This window comes from Barbatula barbatula, assembly GCF_947034865.1.
Source record: "Barbatula barbatula genome assembly, chromosome: 1".
NCBI classification, from domain to species: domain Eukaryota; kingdom Metazoa; phylum Chordata; class Actinopteri; order Cypriniformes; family Nemacheilidae; genus Barbatula; species Barbatula barbatula.
In genome coordinates this window covers 11250263-11267852 of record NC_136766.1, presented here as the reverse complement: position 1 = coordinate 11267852, position 17590 = coordinate 11250263, and the positions used below count along the sequence as shown (strand labels likewise).

Sequence of the window (17590 nt, the reverse complement as noted above, 5' to 3'; positions counted from 1 at the left end):
CCAACAACATTGGGGCCCCATTGACTTCCATTGTATGGATACGAAACAACTGAAACATTCTCCAAAATATCTTCTTTGTGTTCTGTAGAAGAAAGAGTCGTATACAGGCTTTGGATGACATGGGGGTGAAAAAATGATGACAAAATGTTTAATGTTGGGCGAACAATACCTTTCGGTTTCCTCCTCACAGTTTTTATTCATGCACAGTTTCTCAATGCGTTCACACAGGAAAACACTGATTATATATTCATCAGGAATGACTACTGTTCACATGGTTAATGAATCAGTAACCAGTTGACTAGACAAATTTACACAGAATATGTGAAGGTCGTCAAAGCCAGGCTCAAGATAAAAAGGGAAAGTCTGTTTTCAGAACTGTAAGTTGTGAATTTGTAAGATCTGCTCCAGATATTTAGTAAAGTCAAAGGAATTCTTCCACATATTATGTCTGCATTCCATTCTGATGGACAAGCTAGGTACGTATTAGCTTATTTTTAACTTAAACTTATATATTAAACACAGTCCACTTTTGTGCCCATTAATTTCAAACAGTTTTGCTGTTCCAAATGTTTAAGGTGATTTAACTATGTGAGCTGCAATATCAATGCCATAGGTACTTTCATATTACTTTTTGTTGTTTGCACAGTTTGATGGAACAAATAATGAGAATAAAAATATGATTAGAAGACTGATTATATTTGTTTATGAGACTGTGAAGTTTGTGTATGAGTTTCTCTGCATATTTCTTTTTTGCTTAAAAAAGTTTATGTGCACGATTATCATATTAACAAGATTTAATATGTTGAGATTATTTGAGGGTAATGAGTAAGCATGTATTCAGAACAGGGCAATTAGTAACAAGAAGTTGGTGCACCACAGGAAGAGTGAGTTGTCGGATCCACCTGTTTACTTTCACATGGTTTTAAAATCCTGGAAATGAGCTGAGTTCTCTGTGACTTGAAACAGCATATAGAGCAGTGGTTCTCAAACATTTTCGTTGTAAGGCCCCCTTTGTGTAGAGGGCATCGCTTTGTGACCCCCCAAATGAAAACTTAGAATTTGAATTAAACCAAAAACATATTGAGTTAGACAATGCTGGAACATCAATTATTTTGTGAGTGAAATTAAAAAAAATTCTATATTTCATAAAATGCCACCGGATCTGTGGCCCCCCTGGATCCATCTTGGGGCCACCAGTTTGATAAATTAAGAGAACGTTCTAGTCCTTCATGTTAAAACGTTATAAAATCTCTGAAAGGTCCTGTTTCTGATCCTTCTGAATCAAGACTCATTTTATTGTTCTCACAGACCTCCCTTCAGCCTTAATTCCTGATACAATCCTGCAGGGTCCAAACACTGCTCTTACAAACAGGTGGAGTCCTGTTTCTTTCTTTTAACTTGCAACTTGAATTGTTTTTGCTTTGCCAATAATTTATTAAAGGGATACTTCGCCCATAAATGAAAATTCTGTCATCATTTAGATTTAGCAGATGCTGTTATCCAAAAGCCTTCGGGTTTTCCAAATCTGCATACATTTCTGTATACATTTCTTTGTCCTGATGAAAACCGAGAAAGATATTTGGAAGAATGCTAACAACCAAATATATCTTGCCCCCCATTGACTCCCATAGTAGAAAAAATATTTTATCTTATTTTTGTTCTGTTGAACACAAAAGAAGACATTTTTGAGAATGTAGGACAACAAACAGTTCTGGGGCACTTTTGACTACCATTGTATTTTTTCCTACTATGGTAGTCAATGGGGGGCAAGATCGGTCTGGTTATAAGCATTCTTCCAAATATCTTTCTCTGTGTTCATCAGGACAAAGACATTTATACAGATGGAACAACTCCAATGCGAGTAAAGAACTTTTTAGGTGAAGTATCCCTTTAACATTTCAATAAAAATGCTGATTATTAAAATCAAATTTTTAGCATCTACTCTGCAGTTATTAAGATATTTCAGGGAGAGGAACTACATTCAAATGAGCTGTACAACTTGAATGAAAATACAAGGTATTAATAAATCAAGGAAAGTAATATGCATTTGTTTGTCATATTTACATCTCATGTCACTATTTTTACCTTGTAGATGTCTTTTAAGGACAGATATGGGCTCCTTCATCAAAGAATATTCCCAGGTGCTATAGCTTGTCAGGTTTCAAAGCCACAGTGTTCATGTCTGGAAAATAAACCGCATCTCTAGTAATAGAAGTGAACGATGTTATTTTTGTGTCTTGTTGTTTAAAGAATCAGATTTTGAATGAAGGGCTATCAGTCATTTTGGAAGAGATTCAGGAGCATGAAGGTCAATTACAATCTCATGTAGATATCTGGTATTTATGTCTATCAAAAAGCAAACATCATCAAATAATTTGCTTTCTTTAGAGGAAAGACGCCTTCTTGTTTTGGCTGAGGTGTGGGACAGATTTTTCTCTGAAATTCTGCCTACCATACAGGCAATTCTCTATCCTCTACAGGTAAATCTGATATGGCGGATGCTCTTGTTCAGATACATTTAAATTTTGATGAGGCAATTTGAGGATTAGCTTCACATTTTCATTCATAAAATCACATACATCGATAAGGAGAAGCTTTGATGAGAGTAGTAGTCTTCTATATTTTACATATCTTTGCTGTCTCTATTTTTTGCAATTTTTATTGAATCGATATATGAATCATTATTATAAGTCATCCTTGATGTTTGTCACTGGGTTTTGCAAAATATCTAACCAATAAAAAGTGCTTGTCGACTTTGACAACACGGTGTCTCATCATTTAAAAGTACAGTGTTATTTTCACTTCCTGAAAAACAGCGAATTTGGACATCATAGGTTTCAGAAGGACAGTAACAAAATTTAGCTAATCTACACAATCCTGATAACCTGGCGGCACTACTACATCAAGTCATAGAAACTAAAAACTATACCAAATGGCAGTCTGTTGTTTTACTAAGAACAGTGAAAAGGGAAGTGCAACATGAGAGTGAAAGTGAGGCTGGATATTTTAAACACCCAAGCTTGATTTAATCACATTCAGGTTGGTTAGCTTGAACGAAATTAATTCGGTTTCTTTGTAGGGTCAAGAGTTGACAGTCAGACAGATGGCTCTTCTCAGCTTTAGGGATCAGGTCCTTATAAAGCTCTCTCTGAGTGACCTGCTGCACAAAAACATGTCCCTCGTTCCTGCATCCATCAAACAGATGCTTCTTGTGCTACAGGTGAGTGTAAATTCCAAACCCCGCCACACAACCATCTGGATAACCACCTCGATTGCATACGCTTTTTGCACGTGTATGTAGGGAATCCAGGACCCTAGAGGACCCTCAAGAAATTATTGCGAACTTGAGAATATGGTGGCGTTGGTGGTCACACCTTATTTATGGAACTGCACGAACAGTAAGTAAATCCAACATCCATCATATGTCAATATGATCCAAACTTCTATTTGGTTGTCATCTTCGTATGCCATTCCCCCACCAAAACAACAACACTGGAGTGCAATATCTAAAGCAAACAGATTGACCTTCTTCAGCTACAAACCTTTGACCTTTTTCTCACATTCCTTTACAGGCTGCACTGAACAAATCAACACACCAGCACAGATCAGCCACCCTGAGATAAGGATTACTCATTACACCTCTGAGAGCTCTTTACGGTCCCCTGTAGTGGAACAGGAAGGAGACGTGTATCAAGAGCAAGTGGGAAAGCTACGACGCCACAGTGTGACAAATGCCCATTCTGACATCCAGCTGCTTTCAGTTACAAGCTGGGATGGGTGACAACTGCGAGACCGTAGATATTACTAGGGCACATCTGTGACACCTTCGAATTTAATCTTATGTACGGAAAGACTGTGAATATTCGGATAAACATTTTTGTTGACTTAAACAGATAAGGCTGAAATTCATTCAGAATAATTTATCAACTTAAAATATCAACACATTTAATAGCACTGTATTGTGAATGATACAAACATAAAAAAAATGATTTTGTCAGATTTCCAGTGTCAACACAACGATCAGATCAAATTGTGTCTATTTGTTAACAAAGTAAATGTTAAAATGAGTAAATGTAGAACATTAGACATATAAGCCACGTCAGGCACAGACTGTGAAGGCAAAAGAAAATAAGTTGAATGAATAAAGAATCTTTATGTAAAGCTTGTTACAAACTTCAGTAAAAATGTATGTTTAATAAATGTTGGTTCAATTAACATGACATTCTGCATTTAGCAGGAGGGCAGTTAACAATCCTGCTCTATACTAATGATGCATAAAATGTCCAGACCTTATCAAAAAGATGAATATAAAATGTGTATTTTGTGCTTTGAGACTCATTCTGATAACAGGATTAACTGTTGCCTTTATGGTTAGGTGATAAAAAACTTTTGAAAAAATAACACTTAATTTAAGCAGCACCATAAAAGTCATGTTTAGCTTGGTTGATTGATTTTGTGATGCCATTCTTCTTGGGATTTGTCCAAAATTGCACAGCACCAAAATGCGTTTGAGAAACATTTTACATTAAAACACTTACATTTACAAATGTAAAAACATCATGACTGATCTTGTCCCAAAAAGTCACAGAAAGTCAGGTTGTCACATCAGCAGAGTGTGTCTATGAGAACTACAAAGGCTGGGCGATGAATGAGAACTTAAGAATGCAGAAGCACAACTCAAGTTGAAGGTTCTGGTCCCCGAGGCTGGACCCCCTCACGCCTGAGGCTGGCATCGATGTGTGGTGTGACCTCACATCGCACCAACAGCACATCCTCTTTCACAAAGCCACGCTGCCGCAAAGACTGTAGATGAAGAAAAGTGACGTAGCCAAAACCCTTGGGGTTGCGCTGTACAGTGGGCCGTTGGAAGGCCTGCAGGTCTGGCTTGGTCTCCATTACTTCCACATGGTGCTGGCCCTCGACTTGGTCCAGCACTGCCAGGCGAATCGAGCCCTGGAAGGGCCAGGAAAGCTGGCTGTCAAACTCCCCCTGCATAGTGTGCACGAAAAGCGAGATGTAGTTGGAACAGCGGGGCGCGTTGGGGGTTTGCAAGTGCAGCCGAAGGCAAAGTTTGTACCCTGGCCGGCCCGTGTAGAAAGGTGGGCTGTGAAGGACTACAGGCTGACCAGCCTCCTGGTTAAGCAGATGGGCAGAGAAGTTTTCCAGGCGCCACACGTAGACACCTTGGTACTGCTGGGCCTCCAGCTCTCGTGTGGCCTCTTCTAATGAGCTAAGCTTACGACGTACCTCTGTGAGCTGGGTTTTCTGTGTGTCGTTGTGAATGCACAGCTCTCGGATCTGTTGGTCTTGACGAACCAGTCGACCCTCCAACTCCAAGACTGTCTCCCGTAAGATCACCAACTCCTGGCTACACTGGCAAGGTTCTGGTGCCCGTGAAGAGGCGCCACATTCATCCAACGGGAAGTGGCTGATAACCGGCAGCATAGGGGAGCTATTGAGTGTCTGGGTGCGCAAAAACTCGGCCATGTAACGCATGTGCATCTGTGTAAATTCCTGCATGTGCTGGGCCAGATCATTTCTCGCCATCTGTAACAAATGTTTTTATTAACTATATAATTAACATTACGCTTTTTCATATTATATCCGATGAGAAGGTATATACACGTTGAAGCTTTGAAACACTTACCTTTTCACGACAACCAAAAGTGCTGAAGGTACAGGCTACAGGAGCTTTTAGACAGTCTGTGTCACAATGCACTGCCAACTGCAAACGACAAACACAGTAAGCTTACAATACGATAAAGTCATCTTAAAAAAACTTCATTGGAGGATTACGATTTTTTATTAACAAGTCACAGTCACACTTAGGTAATGTTCACAGTGATATATATTGTGCATACCTGATCTCGAATAAGCTCCATTCCACAATAGTCACACACTGTACTAGCGAAAGGACACATCTGTTCATGAATCTACAAGACAGAAAAACACCAAACATCAGGCACACAAGATATTACTGGAAAAACTAAAATAGCAACAAATAAAAAGGAGTAATATTTCGAATGAAATATTGATTAATCTAACCATAAAAATCTACTTTTAAACGTGTTTTAACAAACTCAAACTTCAACAAGTGAACAGAAAACGAAGGATTCTACCTGTCTGTCAGCATACACAAAGCTCCCGGCACAGTCAGGACAGGTCATTGGGCGTTGTAAGCATTGCTGGGTTTTATGCTCATCCAGATAGATTATACGAACAAACTCCTGACACTTAGTGCACTGCTCTGTGGCAAATTTACACTGAGATAAATGTTTCTAAAGGAGAAAAAGTAACAAATTTCATTTTGTCACAATCACAATTTCCATTATACACGTCTGTTTAGGATACCTGACTGCTGTGTTTAAATGTGCCTATATAATGAATATAGGTCCAATATAATAGAAGGTCCACAGGAGTAAACAAAACTCACTTCCAATTGCCTCAACTCCATTTTATAATCACACTCTATATTAGGGCAGCGGACTGTCAGTGAGAGGATCTCTCGCTTGGCAAAGTTATCAGGGAAAAGCTGTTCTTCTAGAAGCACCTCATTGTCAACTGGACATTTTTGCCCAGTGTCTCTACCAGAAAAAGAGAAGAGAGTTATATTTGACAATATTCGCAGGAAGTGAATTTTGAAACTAGACATTTATAACACATTTGTTGATGTGAGCAGCCGTACTGAGATCGGTCAATATCCGTCCACTTTGATTGAAATCAGCCAATAAGCCATATCACTTGACAGCTGGCACTTCTTTTAATGTCAGTTCTTAAATTGCCATCAGCCTTATCATCACATCTTAACATTTTACAAATGTTTTATTTACCTTACAAATCATGTGTACAATTTTATCTCAACTGCCATTTGTATTGTGTGTACACATCTGTCACAAAAACCCACACCCGTCCCTTTACAACAAAACATATGAACAGCAAAAGCTGCAAACCTGATGGACTTTGTGATGCACGACTGGCAGAATCGATGTCCACACGGCGTCTGAACTGCTGACCTGAGACCCATCAGACAGATCGGACATTCATACTTGCTTTCTAGCGGAGGGTCAAACTCAACATCATAACCTTGTTGATCTGGTGTGATACTAATGGTCGAGGGGTTCTCGGTTGGGCTAAGATATGACTCTCTCCCTTTCTCCATATTTTCTGCGCAACTGGTGTCACTGCAAGCACCACCAAGGCTGGACTTATCTGTGTCACTGCAAGCCATCTGTAATGACATCAGGAGAATAATAAGAAAGAGAATAAAAAGTGTACACAGAAGAGAGGAAACATGCATGTTAATAGATTTCACACATAACAGCAAACAAACAAATCTTGCCCCAAACAATTATGGAGGTTATAATGCAAAGTGAAACAATTCTGAGATGGGAAATCATGAATTATTCTTCATTAAATAGCTGTTTCTTGAATTACAATGCTGGACGGGTCTATGCAGTCTAAGAAATTGCATTTACCTCTCGTAAAATAACAGAACCACCGTGCAAACGTAACAAAACATACTTGTTAAGGCCTAAGGTACTTCCCATGAGAACTGAGTTAAAGTGAGTTAGCACACGAGACCTGACACCCAGCCACAACCTACTTTCCTGCCGCCAAATTTTCCTAACTAAATAAACCGTCGTCTATTCAAACACGTTTTAACCGTATATTATTAACATTATAACAGTAAACACATTTTAGTACAACATATTATGCGACAATACCCGCATTAGCTTTCATTTACACACCTTAGCTTGGTCCGGCCTCGCCGTCTACAACTTCCTGTATTGACTCCAAATATGGGGCGCAGCGTCACTGGGTCAAACCTTCCCTCGTGACGCCGATCTCAGACCAACTCTGAACAACCGCTTTCTTGCGAGAGTCATTGCGATCGATGTCTCAGCTGGTCTCCGATCGGCGTTTTTCTTACATTGAATTGCATCAGAGGCGCGTTTGGCGCGGTGGTCTGTCTTTTTTAAAAGTGTAATCCACAAGATGGCGCTGTTACCTCTTCTTTTTGATGAACGTGCGGCGTGTTTCTTCATAACGTTTTTATTTGGTAATTAGATTGAATTATTTGTTTAAATAATTAGACCTTGCAGAATATAAAAAATAAGTGGATAGTATTTAGGGAACTTGGTCTTCTTCTAACCCCATTAAAATAAAATATCTGTTGAAAGATTTTGATACGTTAGAAATAAAAAACATAGAACATTTTATTAATTTTTTCCTCTTCCTCCTAAGGCTGCTGACGTTACATTACATTTCTATGAGATTTATCTCGTATATAATCATATATATTATTATTTAAAAAAACTTAAAACGGCGAAAAATAGTAGGCGTGGCTTCGGTTTTTCCGTAAAACAGCTGTTGCATTGCATTTGTACCTAAACCGGCAAGTTGAAGGGGAGGAGTTAACCTGCAAGGTCCCTGTTGGAGGAAAAAAACGCCCTGCAAATCCATGGTCACAGTTTTGTTATTCTTTCACTCAGTTAATTTCTTATTACAAATCCACAAATACATCTATAAACCATATTCACACCTTTGATTCCTCACAAATGTAATGACATTTTCAGGACGAATTTGTGAAAGTGACCTATTTGTCAGATATGGTGACCCATACCCGAAATGTGACCTCAGCATTTAACCCATTCAGAGAGTAGTGAACACACTTACACCCGGAGCAGTGGGCAGCTATCACTGCAGCGCCTGGAGAGCAAATAGGGGTAAGGTGCCTTGCTCAAGGGCACCTCAGTTGTAACCCGCCGGTACTCAGAATCAAACCACGGACTCGCGAGTCTGACTTTCTAACCATTAGGCCACGACTGCCCCTGTTTTGGATGTTTATGTAAAAATACAGCAATAAAAATATGACAAATGTTAACACGCTTCAAAGTCAAATCTATATCAACAATAATATCAAGAAATATAATGAATATGCTAATAATCGCCATAATCGTGCAGGCCTAAAAAGGAAATGAATGTGTTTTTTGTGCAACGTTATGTTTTTCTATGCCAATATAAAAAATGGCGAGTTTTGAGAAAATAACCTACAGTAGAAGGATTTCTTCACACATGGACTTTGCTGCGTGGAAAATAAAATGATTGCAAATAAAACCTCATCAATGTTACAATAAATAGCAGAAAATCTAAAAGCCAGTGGACAGAAAACAGTCATCACCGAAAGAGTGGAACTATGGCAGCTGACAAGGCCATTCTTTCGGTTCTTTTTGAATAATTTTCAAACTGGTTCCCCCGAACGAAAGCCTTTGCATTTTTCCCAAAGACTTTTGGAAGATCTAAAAAAATAAGCTCTGTGATTAACAAAGGTTTACGGTGTTTACACAATTTGTCTATCAGGATAATCTTTACAAATGAACACCACATTTGTTACTTTTGAAGCCGAAATACAAATTTGCAGAAGTAAAAAGCTAATACGATGCTATCAACTTTATGTAATTAATTGCTTGTTTACTTCCTTCGAGAATATTATTTATATGTAATTTGTACAATGTAAATTGTAATTCCAATTTTTCAACTGCTTCATTTCATTCGCTTCATTCTTTTTCATATGCTTTACATTCTATATGTATATATATACACGTTCTACAGATTCCTGTTGACTACAATTTTGTATAGGCCATTTGGGTGTTTTTATTAATAAATAAAGTGTCTTATTGAGTCCTGTGTGTCCTATTCTCAGTCAGACGTGAGAGAACTACTCATAAGTTTAATAAACTTTCCTTTCTATTATTTGTGATTTAGTGGATTATTTGGCAAACTACTACTTTATTATCCTCACATAGCCCTACATGTGCAGGAAACCAAATGAAGGATACGTTCAAACCTATAGGCCTACTGTGTAATAATTTGATATATTTCATCAAGCCTAAAGAAATATGATCTGTCCTTTTTTATTTTAATGACGTATTGAAGCTCCTGCCATTCTGTTACTTTTTTTAAACATCCATAAACATCTTTAATTCCGTTGTATATATCCTTTTACATACATTTTTAACTATATACCATTCAGGCGATTGTATCACATTGTCTTTTAATTCTTCTTGAATTTGTAAGTCAATTGATGGCATTATAAATAACCAGTGAGGCATTTCTGAATATGATACTGTGGGACAATACTGTGTTTGATCTGAACCAATTTTCCTTGCTTTTGTATTACCAATCCATCCAAATCTTAATTTTACTTTATTATGTTCCCAACACTCTTGAACTACACCCTTTGCAGGGTGCACAACATTATGTCCCTGCAAATTCACCCAAGAAGACATCATAATTTTCGTTCCTATAAACAAAGGCATCTCTCCCATTTGCACTTGAATTGCTGCGGCTGGTGATAATTAGTTAGACCACAACATATTCTTAAGGCTTAGTTTTGTTCTACAATCCAATTTTTTAAGGTTACTCTCAGCCGCAGACATATAAAAGGATGTGCTTTTTGAGTTAAACTTGAAATGTAGGCTTACTGTCCTGTTTTCTTTTTATAAAGTAAGCAAATTTGACAAAACTGAACATAATATGACATTCAGATGAAACCTTTGGTCAAGAATGTCCATAGAACTTCATCTGATTATGCGCCTTAGCTTACTACGCATTTATATATAAGGCGCCTCGGTCATGAGGCTATAGCATTTGAATGCAAATAAACATAAAACATTATTTGTACTATTGATGAATTAGCTATGCCATCTTTTTTCAAATGTTTTACCTTTGCTTCACGTATCTTCACTTAGATTTTTTCAACAGTCTACACACAGGTAACAGGTACACGCTGAAACATGGAGTCAAATAGAAACCTCACAGCTGATGTCAGCATAAACCTGCTCTCTGCAAAGGCCAAACTTTGTCTTGTTACATTTTTGCTGGGCTGTCTGTGGTCTGATCACAGCCCACATAATATTTCAAAGTATGGGTGGACGAGGGTCACACTGAGCTTCTATGTCACTTATGAAAAGCACATTTTATAAACAGCAAGGTCAACAACTTGCATCTAACAAGGCTTCTTATTAACCAGACTCCGGATGCAGAGCACGCCCTCTTGCAAATATTAACACAGACCTTTGCTTTTTACAAACTTCCAGTTTTGTTTTGACTGGGTGTGTGCAATTTGGGAAAACCTCAACATGCTCTTGATCATAGATATAGCAAAATAAATTGAAAACAAGCATGTAAGCACATACAAGTACATAATTATGCAGCCATAACTACAGTTCTGCCTTAAAAAAAACCTGAGACGTTAAGCCTGACAGTGTGTTCAAGTGCTACAGATTTTATCACTTCAGTTCTTTCACAGCCCATCACTTATATAGACAAAAGGAGCTCTGTTTAGGATGTATGGTGCTTACCATACATGTGTTCTTTATTGAAACACTTAGGCCAAAAGTGTCAGGATAAAACACTAGAATCCTTTATGCGTGTGGTCTGGTACAAAAGAGGAGAACAGAAAACATGACTGCTGTGGCCCTTGGCGCTTGAGGATTTATTGAGGCGCATTTATAATCTTAATATGGTAACAAAAGAGATAACGTTATATATAATATACATCATAGTGCATAATAATGTCTGGAAGGAGTCCTAGAAGTACAGAAGTAGAAGCAGAATCGGATGTGTATACTATTAGGTATTGATGTTATATTCTGGGTTATGGGTTTGCCTTTAGTAGACTTTTCTAAGTTAGGCTGGTTCAAATGTAATTCAAGGAATGTCCATAAGTCACAATCAAAACACATAGTTTAACAGCATCTGTGAATAAAACGTACTCACATTTTTTACCTAATAAGGTGTTTGCCTATTTTTAACTGAAATGTTTCTTTCAGTCCAAATGAAGACTGTACAGAGGCCTGGCAAAGAAGTTTGTTTAGGTAATGGTCAGTTTGTCAAAATCAAAGACGCAGTGTGTATGAGAAAGCATCCATCAGGATTTATAAACTTTATGCGGTGACAGCCCACTTCACAAAGTTAAGACGCTATAGCATATTCTTCATTTTTTTACATCCCCTTCACAATGCAAGTAATATACCATAAATGTGATTTAACTGGAAACCGTTAAAGCCAAGTGTCCCCTAACACATAGTTTGTAAGATGTGTTTAAACATATAGTAAGGCATGCAATGACCTAAGTTGAAGGCTTTAATCAGCTGCCGAGCCACTATAATGTGCGGTCTGTTCCTGTGGATAAGGAAATACTGTTCTACTTCTCCTTAAACACTTAAGCAAAAACCACTTTTGCTCCGAATTCCTTTTGGGGTGTGACTGTGGGTGAATTTGTTGCACTCACAATTTAAATTTGTGAAATCACAACCTTTCAATGCTGTTTAAAGGTATGGTACTGGTAGACAGGGAGTGACTTCACAATACAGAGAATTCTGTTTGCATTATAGACGTTTTCATCCTAACGGCCCACTGCAATGCCTTGGAACACGCATCATTTTTTTTATATGTTGACGTAATATCAAATGAAAAATGCAGAGATCGCGAGACCTATCGAGTGGTCCCGCCCCTTTTATAAAGTAACCAATAGCGTTTCGTTAACAGCACAGTAAGCCTCAGCCAGGCAAAGCTGCACTTAGCTTGATAGCCACAGTGACAAGATTGTTAGATATTGAAAGAATAGTTAGATTGGGCTTGTTTGAGATGAACAAAATCTGCGCAGAACCGATCACCGGTGATCACCGCGAGCTGCATGCCGGTTAGAAACGTGTCCGAGTTACGTCCGCCTTGCTCTGACCTCATGCTGACGTGTGCCCAAAAACTCTCGCGACAGCGAGGCGGCTGTGTCGGATTGAGCAGTCGAGCGCAGTTGCTCTCCACCGACTGCGCTACTCAAAAGCATGATGGGAAACGACTGACTGACGACACAGCTTCGTGCTCATTGGCTGAGAATGTCAGCTGATATTTTTTTCCCCTTAATTCTAAGAAGTCCATTACCTATAGCCTAATACGATTTACTTTTTCTATAGTACTTAGTAATTAGGACATGTTTTATTTTTATTTTCTTGGTTTGAAGTGAAGTCCTGTTTGTTTTTTATTGTCTCTTTATTGAGAGATGTGTATTCTCTTTATACATTGACATTTTTGTACAACATTATTCCATTAAATAAATTAGTCAATCCATCAATACAAGCATACATCTAATGTGACTGTTTTACAATTAGGCCTCATGTTTGTGTTTTTATCCGATATCTTTATTTGAATATGTCTGATTCCAGGAGTGCAATAAACAAAACCCACACATGCTCATTTCTTAATTTAGAATGTGTTGTTGTTTCATATTATTTTTTAAGAATAATTTGCAGCACACACTTTTCCTAATCATTAAACATGAATTGAAACTTACATTAAGGTGACAAACAATTGTGTAATATATTTATATGGAATATTTGTCATGTAAAAAAGGGATAGTTCACCCAAATAACTTTAATAATAATAAAAACAATTTTCTTTGGTGCTGAATTATCTGCAGTCAGGACTGTTTATTTTTTACTCGACATTAATAATTTCATTAGATGCAAGTTGCAATACCACTCTAGATCAGATAGATTTATATCCCTACCATTTACTGAATAAGCCATTTTAAGTAATGAGCACTGTTCACCTTAGGTGATTCTCCTCATCATAACCATCTTCGTGTAAAAACAGTGGTATTTCAACTGCATCAACTTCGTCTGCGATAAAGAACGCGAACGCGATCTCTTCCATTGTTGACGTTTGCAGTCCACAACACAGCGAGATTCAGGAAGTGTCCGGCTTGCCTGCACTTTTTTTCACTCCTCCCCTCACTGTAGCCGCCTACTCTCGCCTATATTTCAGGCGAGGCAAGGCGCATCTCAAACAAGCCTATTATGATACCAGTGATGTGTCATTTGAAGCAGCTTGTTATTTATCACGTTGGTGAGTGACACTGGCGTTTGTCTTCTCCTTTACTCGCCAAGGCTGTGATGTCTGATCTCTTCCATAGAGCCTTTACATTTAGCATATTAAAATTACTTGGCACGTGTCAGATACAATTGGTTTTATCTGCGAATGTGCGCATATTTGATCATCTTTGAGCTAGTGTCTCTTAACCGTGTGACGCTCACATGCAACCACTCGCGTGACACTAACGCGAAATTTAAATTCCCCGTGAACCGGGAGTTGCGATCGTTTTTACTTCCGTATTTTGACACATTACCGAGTAAAAGTAGTGGGCGTGTCCTGCGTATTTTACTGAGAATTGATTGGATGTGTAAGAACAGCTGCTGCATTGATTTTGAAATGAAGCTGGTAGCAGAGTTGAAGGGGGGAGTTAACGGATGCACAGGTCAAGCCGTCTAATTTACGTCATTTGAATTGAGATGGATAGTCATTTCAGGGCGGAAGTGCATTTTCAGATTTTAACTGAAGATTATGAGGGTACATGCATTTTAGACAGAAAATGACCCACATTGATTTACTATAATGGCAGTAATATTTCATGAAAAAAATTATTTCACTGGGACTTTAATGAAAATATTTTCACACTATGGATCATCGCCTATCTCCCATCTAGTACATCATTCACCATGTATAACATAATAAATGTGCGAACAAGTGCTTTATATGAGGCGGCAGCGCCACTTCCGCAGCTCTGCTAAGGGATTCTTCTTCGGATTCTTAAGCGGATTTGATTGGACAAGAACTTTATTTTATTTTTAATATGCTTTATTAAATCAATGCCACAAGAACAAGAAGTATTACATATTCAAGTCACATTAACATTCATTGCCAGATAGAAACGAAAATAGAAAAAAGAAATAAATAGAATTACATAAATTATTGGACAAGAACTTTGACAAGAGTCTGAAATGAAGCGTGATGTCATGGAATTTCTAGATCTGTTTGTGCGCACGTGCCAGCCTGTCAGTTTTGAATGGTTATCCCCTAGATGCGAATTTTGTCAATGTTAATGTAGTAAATAAATATTAGTTTATGAATAGATTAAAAATAAGTAGCCTAAAACAAAAACGCCATATGATTGATAAATTTAAGCTTATATGTAGGATATAATACACACCGTTCTGTATATTATTGTTGATATATTCAAATGCACCAATGGTAAAAGGAATACAGTTAACAACAGTACATCTGTTTTTGTGATGCACAAAACAGAAGCAATTAACAGGGCAAGTACGGGGCACGGCACCTTTAAGTGATGCGTGTAAATGGACACTATTGAGAGAAAGTTGGCAACTGGCTTCTCAGCTAAGGGACTTACACAGTGCTCTAGAAACCTATGGCGTACAATGCACTGTTCAGTTCCAGCAAGAAAATAAATATGTTCTACGCTGTCCAAAAATACCATGTGAAGTTTCAACAGGGGTCCCCTGTGAAGAAAGTCTATTTCCTGACAGCAGGAAGGCACAGAATGTACAGTATATTGAACTGGACTAGATTAGCTTAGGTAAAGCAGTGACAAAAACTCTGTAGAAATAACCCGGGTGTCAAAACAAATTTTTGGTGAAATTCATAATTACACTGTCAATCTCATTCCGCATACATTCAGGAGGCAAACAGAAATCTATTTTGTGTAGGCCTACTGTTAGTCAACTCAATGGTGCTTAAGAATATAAAAAACAATAAGTACAGTTCCAAAATGTCCAATTTCTGTGGAAAGGGATCACTCTATCTGAACTTACTTTTACCTACCTAACTTTACCCAGTCCTGTAGCCCAACTTGTACAGCATGGTTGTAGGTTCAACTCATACAATTATGAAATATGCACATTAAATTGACTTTGAATAAAAGTATCTGCCAAACGCATGAATACAAATGTTCCCCTCGTTGTAGTAGGTAGAAGAAGGGCAAGCAGTCCAAAGGGCACCACACAGAATGGCCAAAAGCACCTGGAGTGACAGCCGCCCTCAGGAATTCTGTTTCCTCACACAGGCTTGCGAAGAAGCTTCCCTCGAGACCTGACTTTTCTCTTCCTCTGTAGAAACAAGATTGTTGGTGAGAACGGCTGATGTCCTTCGAACGTTTGGCCTTTTGGATGAAAAGAGTCCTTCAGTGCAGAGAAATGTCCACAGATCCCCTAAGGCTTCACTTGACAATGTGTTGTCAACGTCAGTCACCAAACATTGGCTTTACTTACCATCTTATGAATAGATTGTCGATGAATACCTCATACCTAATCTACTACATTATCTTTTAAATGGTCAATAACTGCAATACCTGCTTTTTATTAAGGGCTTTAACTTGAAGGTACTTGAGTTGTTGTGTTGTGAGATTGTGAGTGATGAACCAGGGCAAATTGTAAACACACCATTGCATCTCATTTCATAGCCTATACACAAACAGCAGAAAAAAGGACAAAGCACTCGCACAAACTCACAGTGGTAGCCTTTGATGTCTTTTCCAAGCAGTTCAGTTACAGTTTTTAATCACAATCCAAGGCAAACAGAGAGAATATGACCCTCCCACTTAAACCTAAAGTGATCTTAAACTCCAGTGCTTCTCCTCCTCCGCATTGTAGTCAGGAATCAAAAGAAAAGTTAAAAATGAGAGCTTAGGAATACATCAAAATGAGATCTGAACTGTCATGGTACAGTTGGCACTACTGGTATAAATTTGTATGATGCATAAAGTGTCACCTTTTCTATCGGGTATTTTGTTCCTTGCCTTATGTTTTTGCATGAGACGTTGCAAGCGTCTCAAATTTAGAATAGTGACTCTCTTCAATGGGTCGTTGTCATGTTTCTCAGCGAGGAAAGTTTGAGAGGAACAACGGGGTGGGCCAGGCTCCTGAATGAAGCCTTGTGTTTCAGCTTTACGCTCATGAAAGTGTTGTTGCTCGTGCAATGAATATGATTGATGCCTGCGGAAAAGAGCTTTGAATGAGCTTTACCGTTCAAAAGTCTGTATGCGTTGCGACATCAAACCTAGAATGAATGGGTCGTTATATGATTACGACACAGAAGAATAAACAATATTTTGAATCTGCACTATTTCTCAGATAAGAAATGTGTTGCGTTGACCTGAAAATGTATTTTTGAAAAGCAACATGAGTTTTTTTTTTAGAAATGCAGGGTCTTTATGTTTTGGACACATTCATGAAGAGTTCATGGCGTCTCGAGTAATCTTTTTTTAGCTAAAATCTTACCGAAATAAAAAAAATGTTCACTAACGTATTTGATATTTATGACGATAAATGTATTTATATAATTTGTATGACTTACGTTTTAATAGAAATATGAACGGTAACTCTCACTGTGCGGACAGACGTTTAGCTAATCCTCAAGAATTACGCATGTTTACCACTAATGTTTTGGAGACAGCCAATTACATCATACGTGGAAATTTAATGTGCGCTTTTCTCCCCCTCTCTTTCCCCAGCCCCCTTTCCACCTCTTGTACAGTTGTGTTTCCTCCCTCAGAAAGGCTTCTTTCTACCTTTCATTCCCCAGCTACCACCGGTCAACCTGACAGCACAGGCGGAACTTTTATTACGCGTTTGGATGTGAGCGACGAGTTTGCCATTGGATAGTAAAACCAAAGAAATCTCCATTGCCATCTGCGATCAAGGACTCTTAACGTTTCAGGTGGAGGATACTGCAC

General features: G+C 38.2%; 2 protein-coding genes across 5 annotated transcripts; one reads left to right on the top strand and one right to left on the bottom strand.

Moving 5' to 3' along the window:
* The first annotated feature begins 330 nt into the window (after nt 1–330).
* LOC306895597 (proline-rich protein 5-like) lies at nt 331–4443 on the top strand. 2 transcript variants are annotated; one of them, XM_079458968.1, is made up of 9 exons: nt 331–476; nt 1309–1372; nt 1936–2016; nt 2093–2141; nt 2251–2308; nt 2389–2480; nt 3080–3220; nt 3302–3398; nt 3573–4443. In XM_079458968.1, exons 1-9 carry the CDS (start codon nt 464–466, stop codon nt 3779–3781), a joined length of 804 nt encoding a protein of 267 aa, XP_079315094.1. In that variant the 5' UTR covers nt 331–463; the 3' UTR covers nt 3782–4443. The 2 variants fall into 2 exon arrangements, with proteins under 2 accessions (XP_079315094.1, XP_079315095.1); XM_079458969.1 differs by having other exon boundaries at nt 334–476; nt 2257–2308; nt 3573–4209.
* On the bottom strand, nt 3908–8028 carry traf6 (TNF receptor-associated factor 6). 3 transcript variants are annotated; one of them, XM_079458942.1, is made up of 7 exons: nt 7749–8028; nt 6951–7228; nt 6434–6584; nt 6120–6278; nt 5862–5933; nt 5648–5725; nt 3908–5547 (listed from the first exon to the last, which is right to left on the bottom strand). In XM_079458942.1, exons 2-7 carry the CDS (start codon nt 7226–7228, stop codon nt 4678–4680), a joined length of 1608 nt encoding a protein of 535 aa, XP_079315068.1. In that variant the 5' UTR covers nt 7749–8028; the 3' UTR covers nt 3908–4677. The 3 variants fall into 3 exon arrangements, with proteins under 3 accessions (XP_079315068.1, XP_079315067.1, XP_079315066.1); XM_079458941.1 differs by having other exon boundaries at nt 7725–7756; XM_079458940.1 differs by lacking the exon at nt 7749–8028 and adding an exon at nt 7476–7746.
* Nucleotides 8029–17590: the final 9562 nt, after the last annotated feature.